Source organism: Ailuropoda melanoleuca, chromosome 2, assembly GCF_002007445.2.
Source record: "Ailuropoda melanoleuca isolate Jingjing chromosome 2, ASM200744v2, whole genome shotgun sequence".
NCBI lineage: Eukaryota > Metazoa > Chordata > Mammalia > Carnivora > Ursidae > Ailuropoda > Ailuropoda melanoleuca.
The window spans coordinates 20,136,122-20,145,697 of NC_048219.1; the positions used below are offsets into that span (position 1 = coordinate 20,136,122).

Below are 9,576 nucleotides of genomic sequence, written 5' to 3' on the forward strand. Positions count from 1 at the left end.
AGTTGTCACGGGCTCTTCTGGTCAGAAGTCAGAGTAGCTGGGGGAGTTAGAGTCAGATAGAAGAGACAGCAGTAAAGCCTTGTCAACAGTACAGTGAATATGGTAGCGAAGGACATGGGAGTACCAGTCTGCAGGTGCAAACCCGTCACTACCGTGTGGGGTCATGGCAGAGTTGGCTGACTCGATTCTCCTTTTTCATAAAGCCCTGTCACTGAGCACGAGAGGTGGTCAGGTGGGTTAGGGGCTCAGGAAGAGAAAAAATAGTCTTTGTGAGAAGGAGACTCGGGGTGGTGAGGAGGTAGTGCTGAGCCCTGACGGCCCTGGGGGGCAGCAGTTTGGTTATGGAGCCAGGACAGCGACTTGGGGATTGTCATCAGCGCTCCGTATCCTTAAATTGGCAGTCGTAGACTGCTGATGCTATGAGAAAAGGTGGGGATCGTTGAGTATTTCTTTCACTCATTACTCGTCAAATGCTGACTGAGCGCCTATCACGTGTCAGGCCCAGGTTTAGGTGCTGGGAGTATACCAGTGAACCAGGCAAAACCAAGCCTGTCCTCCTGCTGCATACAGTTGAAAGATCTATAGAAACGTGTAAATTACAGTATATCAGATGGGGAGGAGTGTGGTAGATAAAAACGTAGCAGGATAAGGGGAGTGGAAGAGGGATAGATAGTAAGACACAGTGTCAGTAGGTTGACATTTTGGGTGTGAGGGGCCACTGTGCAGATGACTGGGGAGTAGCGTTTTAGGTAGAGGGAACAGCAGGACAAAGACCGGAGGCGGGAACATGTTTAGCGCACATGCTTTGGGACAGCAAGGCGGCCAGCGTGACGGAGCGCGGTGCTTGGAGAACTTGGGGAGGAGTAGTTGGATACGATGCCACTACATGCTCTGGGATCCCATTTGCACCAAGGGCAAGTTCAGAGTGAGAGGGGTGATGTGAGGGTCCCAGAGATGGCAGGGCCCTTAAAATGGGGAGCCCCTGGTCACATGCAGCTAAGGATATCCAGGGGACCTCAGCCTTCGTGCCATAGCCCCGAGTGTAGAGCTGGTGCTGAGATGAGAGTGGGGCATTGTCGGGGGCCCTGGGCTCAGATCTCCTGTGGAGTGTCCACCTTGATGTGTGTCTAAGCTGTGTATGCAGTAGTGGGTGTTATTTGGTCAGTCCCTGGCAACAGTAGGGAAGTCACAAGAGTCTATCCTGGGAGACAGTATGGGGTAAGGGAACTAGGTGTAAGGTGTATGACAGTATGGACTGGGAACTAAGGGGGTGCCACATTTATGGACGAAAACAGGATGCTAGTTTCTTACAGCATCCCTGCTGGGGTTTGGGTATCTGAAAAGATCTGCGTCACCTCCCATCCCCTAGTCCTTTTTACTTCTCCTTTCCCATGCTCGTCTCTCCCTGGGAAAGAAAAACCATCGATCTTGGTCCGCATCTTCCAGTCCTGTCAACTCCATGTGGGAGTAACCCCAGCCTCTGTTTTTTCCAGCGTGCCAAGGGGGCCTTGCAGAGCATCACTGCAGGCCAGAAGGTCATTAGCAAGCACAAGAATGGGCGCTTCTACCAGTGTGAGGTGGTCAGGCTCACCACCGAGACCTTCTATGAAGTCAACTTTGATGATGGTTCCTTCAGCGACAATCTCTATCCTGAGGACATAGTGGTAATGTCTGCGAGGAGCTTCTGGGCAGTCTGGGATGGGGGTGTGTCTAGGTCTGGCTGGCAGACTGACTGTGGGTCTGCCTGCCATTGCTAGCCAGGCCCAAAGTCCCATCAGTCTTTCCCTGAACAGAAAGAAGCATTGGTACTGGTCTTTCCTTGTGAAGAAAATTGTGTGCTGCCGGGCTACCGTGCTTCCTCGAGAAGCTCATAGGAGTCTGTGTTTTCTGCAGTACCGGGCTACGTGCTTCTATTTCGGTCTGAACCAGCCTTGAAAGGTGCTGTAATGCGGTGCAGGAGCCCAGGCAGTGGAAACGGACTGGTGTGCCAGTACCAGCTCCTATGCTTATTCGTAGCTGCGTGATTTTGGAGAATTATCCAGCTCTCTTTCCCGTTGTGCCCTCTTAGTAGATGTATGGAATTTGCTTTTGGTTCTTTACAGGTGCAGGCTTCTGGTAGAAACTACTTGGAGATATCCCTGGCCTGCTTATGTTATTGACACCTGACACACCCACTTCTGGGTTTCCTGGCTCAGGATTCAGGACTTAGTTCGAGTTTCCCTTACCCTCACTCTGCCTTTTCATGTGTTAGACTAAGCACCAGGATAGAGGGGGTGAAGCCACTTCTGCCTTCAACAAATCCGGTATTTCCCACCTTTATATTGCAGTAGCAACCTGGTTGCTAAAAGCGCATTCATTAATTATAAGGTAGACTTAAGTCATAGTAAAGATGATGTTAATAGTATTTGTGGCAGTAGAATAGCTATAATTTACTAAGCTGTTCTAGTACACCAGGTCAGGTGTCTCTCTCACTTTTCATACCAGTTCTGAGAAACAGGTAGTGGTATCTCTAACTTACAGATCCGTGATCTCAGGACTACTGAGGAGCCCACAGAGCTTTTTTGTGGGTAATGCCTATCAATATTTACTGGAAATTAAAATGGTGATTAATTGATTTAAAATAATCTGGGTTTTTTTATGGGGTGCCTGGGTGGCTCAGTTGGTTAGGTGTCTGCCTTTGGCTCAGGTCATGATTCTAGGGTCCTGGGATAGAGCCCCACGTCGGGCTTCCCTGCTCAGCAGGGAGCGTGCTTCCCCCCCTCCCTCTACCTGCTGCTCCCCCTGCTTGGGCTGTCTTTCTCTGTCAAGTAAATAAAATCTTAAAAAAAAAAATCTGGGTTTTTAAATAGAAAAATAACAATTTTAAAACAATATTAGTGGGAAGAATGCCATTTTTCTACAGTTCTGCATGTCTATTATTTTTTTAACATTTTTTTTATTTATTTATTTATTTATTTATTTATTTATTTATTATCTTTACACCCAACATGGGGCTCAAACTCACGACCCTGAGATCGAGTCACATGCTCTATCAACTGAGCCAGCTAGGCGCCCCAAATTCTGCCAAATCTCTTTAGTGTTATATCTTCATTCAATCTGTTGTACATTGTTTTGGTTAAAGTATATGAAGACAATCCAGCCTCACACAGTTCTGTTGTAAATGGAAAGGGGAGAAGTCTTTTTTTTTTTTTTTTAAAGATTTTATTTATTTATTTGACAGAGAGAGAGACAGCCAGCGAGAGAGGGAACACAAGCAGGAGGAGTGGGAGAGGAAGAAGCAGGCTCATAGTGGAGGAGCCTGATGTGGGGCTCGATCCCATAACGCCAGGATCACGCCCTGAGCCGAAGGCAGACGCTTAACCGCTGTGCCACCCAGGCGCCCCAAGGGGAGAAGTCTTTTAATAGCCTTTCATACCATTTGATTATTCTTTGATACTATACCAACAGTCAATGAGTCGTGGTTTCTTAAAAGTTAGTTGCAGGGTGGAATCTGAAAGTAGGTCAGCAAACTTTGCACGCTCTGTCACATTGAAATCCACTGGCTTATCTTGCACTGAGAAGGAATCTTACGTATGTATAATTTTGTAACATCTTACATTGGTCATTTAGAAAGTACTCATGCATTGGGCTGTGCATATCTTCCAAATGTTATTTTTATTATACAGTGTCAAAACAGTGATTAGTATCACTATTCTCAGAAATGTCTTTATTTATTTAAATGATTTTTTAAAAAGTAATCTCTACACCCAACTCGGGGCTCGAACCCACAACCCTGAGATCAAAAGTCACATATTCCATCAGTGGAGCCTGCCTGGTGCCCCTCAGAAATATCTTTAAATTTGGCAAAGCTTTACGCTTATTGTGGTGATACAACTATTCTGAAGTTCTAATTTTTCTAAAAGCTTTAGTTTTATTATTGGCAGTACTATCATTTATTTTTCTTGAAGTGACAGGCTTATTTCATTCATTTCCAAGAGGATGTCTGCCAGTACTCAAGTCTGAATAACCATAGTTTGTCTGTCAGCCAGTTCTTCAAATAAAGCTGGTGCTCCATGAAAAAAAGCAGCTCACAATTCAGTTACACAGTGCTTTTCCTCAAGATAACCATTGTCCTTCAGCCTGTAGCCAGAGTGTCTGTCTTTGAGTACTCACATGTACTCAGGGACTAAGGTTTGACAAAATACGTTTTTCTGCTTCATCAAGAGACATTGTTAGGTGAAACCAGGTTCCTTTCCTTTCCTCCCCTCCCCTCTAAGGGTCAGCACAGAGAAAGGGGCTAGTCATGTTTTTAATAGTACTCTGAAATCCTCATTCTAGTATTTCTTCAGGGCAGAGCCCTGTCCTCTGATCTTCAGCGGGACAGTTAAAGGAATGCAAGAAGGATTCTTGATCTTGGCACTGTGTTTAAGTTTACTGTAAGTTTATTCTGGCTGCTCTTTTCCGTCACCTCAGAGCGTCAGGAGCAGAGATGGGGCAGACAGAGAGAGCCTGCCTTGCTTGGATGTCGGAGCAGGAATTTGTCCTGGTTCATTCTTCTCTAAGTAGATGGTGGTAACCCCTTGCTCAGAGGGAATCTTCCTTTCACTCTTCTCCCTTACTGTTCCCTCAGAGTCAGGACTGTCTCCAGTTGGGTCCTCCTGCTGAAGGAGAAGTGGTCCAAGTGAGATGGACAGATGGCCAAGTCTACGGAGCCAAATTTGTGGCCTCCCACCCCATCCAGATGTACCAGGTAGCCAAAGGTTTTTTTGGGGGGTACTTGATTAATTCAGTGTTTCCTCTTAGGCCAGAGGCGAATCTTTGCTCCTGGGAGAGCTCAGTGGTTAGTAAGAACCTTTTCAGAGCTTGGGGCTGCCCTGTGTCCTGTCTGCCAGAAGTGGCTTCAAATTTGGCAGTCCTTCCTTCAGTGTTCTGGATCCTTCCTGTGATGGCAGGAAATTGCCACTGTGCACAGTGGGCCAGGGAGTCAGGGATATCTTAGCCAAAGGTCTTTGTTTTCTCGGTAGGTGGAGTTTGAGGATGGCTCACAGCTTGTGGTTAAGAGAGATGACGTGTACACACTGGACGAAGAGCTTCCCAAGAGAGTCAAGTCCAGACTGGTGAGTGTGTTTTCTGTGTGCCCTTGGTTCTCGCCTGGGAGGGAAGGAACAAGGCAAGGGTGTGTCCTTTTGTTCTTTCCCCGGGGTGGTTGGCCACAGAGTGCTCATTCACCCTGCTTATTCGTCTATAGTCCGTAGCCTCAGACATGCGCTTCAATGAGATTTTCACCGAGAAGGAAGTTAAGCAGGAAAAGAAACGGCAACGAGTGATCAACTCAAGATACCGGGAAGATTACATCGAGCCTGCACTATACCGAGCCATCATGGAGTAGGTGCTTCCAGGGGCCAGCAGGTGCCCAGCCATCAAGGCGAGAGCACTGTGGGGTTCCACAGCACAGCAGACGCTTGGAACTCTGAAGTCTCTGAAAGCGAAGTTGTAAAATGAAAAGGAATGGAATAACCGACCCCATCGTCTTCTCATGCCCCTGCTCCCCGTTGCATTCCGCTGTAGTGAAAGGACAGCCTTTCTTGGACACGTGGCAGCAGCCGCCTAGCTCCCCGCTGAAGGGCTGAGCACTGAAATGCTGGGGCCGCGCTGGCCCCAGTCTACAGTGGGGTCGACTGTGCTGGCTGGGCTGGTTGCCTAGGACTTAGCTTCCTAACAGTCACCGGCACCAACTCAGCAGAGGTGCTGGTGCTTACTCCCTCCCCCTTTTGTATTTATGTGTGTGTGTGTGCGTGTGTGTGTGTGTGTGCATATGTGTGTGTGTGGGGGCGTGCGTGTATGTGCGTGTGCGTGTATGTTTGGTCTGGACCAGCTTCTGCCAGCCCCTGGCCTTTACTTTCTTCCTTGCCTGTCCAGGGCAAACAAAATGTGAAATTCTGCCCTCAGCTGAGCTGAGTAAAGGCTCTTGGGGGTTGGCTGGAGATGAGTGTGGCATCTGTCTGTCCCTGGAACTGCCTCAAGGGAGTGCTGGCAAAGCTGTGGTATTGAGATGTTAAGGAGTTAATGCCACCTCTTTGTCCTGTGTTGAAGGAGAAGATAGGGGGTAACATGGGTTTGTGCCCATATCACTCTAGGCACAGAGCCTCTGTGGCACAGTATTAGAGGGTGTGGGTGGGAGACACCCTGAAGGGGGTTCCTAATGATGGAAGCAGGCAGAGCCTGGTGGGTGATTCTGTCGACAGAAAATTGCAATCATGCAGGGGCTGGGAGGGTTAAGATGAATTGGGGCCACTGGAGACCAGGGGCACGTTTAGATATGTCCCTGGTCTGGGGGTGGGAGGGAGCTGATTTGGGGGTGGGGGTGGGACTGGAGGGCAACACTGAAGGGGTTAAACAGGTTTTTGCTCCTCATGAATTTGTTTGCCNTGTTTGCCTGGGCCCAGGATTGGAGGGCTTCACACCTATACCCTGTGTATACAAAAATCAGATTTATAATACTTCCCTGTTTTTTGTTACGTATGAACGCTATAAACCAAATTATTTTGAAAACTGGTGCATCACCTTGTCCTTAGCAATAAAGTGTGTTGAGCAGAGGATTGGCTGTGTCTGCCCCAAGGAGCCTGAGTGGCCCAGGGTCAGGCTAGGGGTATATCTAGTCATAAGCTCCGGAGCAGGAGCAGGTATTTTAAGAAGACTCAGGATCCAGGAAGCTGTCCTACAAGCGATGGGTTCCTTGTCAAGTCCTGGTCCTGTGGCTGTGTGTTAGACCAAGCAAGATGACACGTGGGAGGCAGAGGCACCTGGGGCTAGGAGCACCTTGTTTTGCTTCCTTTGCCTTAGGTATGGGAAGGAGGGGCTGGAGGTCCAGAGCACTTTCGCAGTCAAACTGGTTTTTTGGTCTCGCTCTTCTGCTGCACTTGATTATGTTCATGGAGCTGGTCTAAATTCCTATCATCTGTGTTCCATGCAAATTGTGGAACCAGCATAAAGGTGCTTTGAGAGCAAGGGACTTGACCCCCAGTGGGATCCAGTGGGGGACAGCTGCCTGTAGTTGGTAAGAAACTTCCCTGGAGAAAGATCCAGTCCCTTTGTCTGGTGGTTCCTGGGGTGTAGGTGGTGGAGGATGGAGCAGCCCCAGCAGGGCAGGGCGGGGCCAGTGACCAGGTGCAGGGCTTGGGCACAGCAGAGCTGCTCCAGCTGGCCCTTGGATGACCGGGCACTTGTTTCATGGCCCTGTGTAGGTGCTAGAGAGACTTGGGTCAGCTCAGCAATTCTCGATGCTTGTCTGTATCCTGGGGCTTGGGAGGTGGTTGCTGTGGTGTCTGTGGGGGTAAGGGAGGAGCAGCGGGTTTCAAAGATAACTTTTCTATGCCAGCTCCCTCCTGGGGCCAAGATAGGGAAGTTGACTTTTGTCCAGCATCCAAGAATTCACTCGGGAGGTGAGGTGGGACGGGGCCTCAGTGAATGTTGAGCCTTAGGAGCACATATCTTTGAAGGGAAGGAACACTTCTCCAGACTTGCCAGGGTCCCAGGCCCTGCTACCTCTCGTGGACCCCACCATCTCCATCTCCATTCCTGCTGAAGGAGCTGCAGGGCTGAGGTGCCTGGTCTAACCCCAGCAGAGCTCTTAACAGCTGCCTTTTTCTAGAAATTCTGCGCTTTGAATTTTGCCTAAAGTAATAACTCTGGGGAAACCGAGGATTAGAGGTGATGAGACTTGCTCAAATCCCACAAAACAGGCCATTGGTTTTCTTCCTCACTGCCTGCCAGTGCAGTCAGGTCCAGGCCCTAGAGGACAGATTCCAGGGAAGCCTTACTGTCAGGACAAACCGCCTCCTTTCCTAAGGTAGATCTCTGGGTTGGCAACCAAAGATCGTACCCCGACAGTACTTTCTCCCTTCTGTCCATCCCATAGGTGGTATGTTTCAAATTGTGCCCCAGATGGATGCCGGTGCTCAGCTGTGGGAATGAGGTAGGGTGGGAGAGAGCTGGGACCTCGGGAGCTGCAAAGAGTGGTTCTGTGCCCGGACTAAACATTTTCTGCCACACTGAAATGGGCAATACAGCAGGGAACCCTGTCCCCTTATACGCCACAGGATCGGGCAGGGTCGCCCAGCCCGTTAGAGGCCCCCAAATCTTGGGCCTCAGGGAGCCCACTGGCGGCGTTCAGCCGGGCTCCCAGCGACAGCTGCGGCCCTTGTGGAATGACCGTGGCCACACTGCATCTGCGCCCGGGAGGCCGCCAGCCCTCCGCGCCCGCAAGGAAACAGGCTCCCGAGGAGCTGGCTCACGCCCGCGGGCATCGGACGTCTGTCTCCCGAACGCGCGCCCTCCCGGGCGTGAAGCCGGGGAGGAGGATTCCTCCAGGCGGCGGCTGCGCTCCGGGAAGCCGAGGAAAGGCGTCCGCGCTGGCCTGCAGGCCGGGCCCGCTCGGCCCGACGGGGCTCCGCAGCGCCCGCAGCCCGTGTCCCCGCAGAGGGTGGGGTGGGCGGGTCGGGAAACTGGGGGTGCCCGTGCCTATTGGGCCTCCGCGAGCTTGCGCTCGCCCGCTGCCCGCAGCGCAGCTCTGCATTGGTCAGCGCGGCGCCCCGCCCGGCTCCCGCGGCCCCATTGGCCCGCGGATGCCCGACCCCCGGCGAGGGCGCTGTGGCGGAGAGCGGGATTGGTGGTCGCGCCGTCCCCGGGTCGCGGCCGAGCGCTCCGCNNNNCCGGCGGGGCGCGGAGCCGGTCCGCTCGCGCTGGGGAAGGGAGGGTGGGGGCACGGCCTAGCTGCCCCCCGAGCAATGAGGTCCGGCTCGGACTGGGGCTCGGAGCCCGGCCGCCGGGCGACCTCGCCGGGGAAGGGGGAAGCAGCCAGGCCTCGGGGGAGGACGGCTGGACCCGGGCCGCGCCGTGTGAGGTCACCTGCGTGCGAGACCCCGCAGCGCCGCGCACCTTTGCACAGAGGAGGGACGGGCGAGCGGGCCTCTGCTGTGGGAAGAGGGGAAGGAAAAGTCCAGGGAAAGCTTGAGCGGGAATCTGCACGCACTGCTAACGGTTGTCATTGCTCACTGCTTGACTGGCAGCCAGACGTTCAGGGGACCGGGTCAGTTGGATTGGCAAAGGACACCTCTCTGGCTTCCTTTCCTTCTGGCACTTCTCCCCATTGTTAGTTCGGGGATTTTGCTTGCAAGACGAAATATTTTCGTTATGAGGGCTGGTTTGGGGAGGATGGTGTCCCACGGATGTGTTGGATTTCTTTCTTTCTTTTTCTTTCTTTCTTTCTTTCTTTCTTTCTTTCTTTCTTTCTTTCTTTCTTTCTTCTTCCTTCCTTCCTTCCTTCCTTCCTTCCTTCCTTCCTTCCTTCTTTCCTTCCTTCCTCCCTCCCTTCCTTCCTTCCTTTCCTTTCCTTTCCTTTCTTTTCCTTTCTCTTTCCTTTCCTCTTTTCTTTTCTTTTCTTTTCTTTTTTACCACTGCTCATTTTTATGATTCCTCAATAAACTTCATTTCTGTTTGTGCTTCCCTCACAAATGAGGAAGGAGTGTGGAACGTGTGAACTAAGTCATAGTAGTTAATTGAGAGAGAGACCAATGAAAGCAGCAGTTATGTTGTAAA

At 51.2% G+C, this 9,576-nt stretch overlaps 1 protein-coding gene across 5 annotated transcripts in view; it reads left to right on the top strand.

The window, feature by feature from the left end:
- Positions 1–6,347, top strand: part of KDM4A (lysine demethylase 4A) — a 44,318-nt gene extending 37,971 nt beyond the window's left edge. For 3 of the 5 annotated variants that reach the window (XM_011232752.3, XM_002925556.4, XM_011232751.3), the window contains exons 19-22: positions 1,494–1,664; positions 4,610–4,729; positions 5,004–5,096; positions 5,228–5,368. In XM_011232752.3, the coding sequence (XP_011231054.1) occupies positions 1,494–1,664; positions 4,610–4,729; positions 5,004–5,096; positions 5,228–5,368 (525 nt within the window). Of the gene's footprint in view, positions 1–1,493; positions 1,665–4,609; positions 4,730–5,003; positions 5,097–5,227 lie in introns of all 5 variants that reach the window. The other 2 variants (XM_034650859.1, XM_034650852.1) reach the window with 2 other exon arrangements.
- Positions 6,348–9,576: the final 3,229 nt, after the last annotated feature.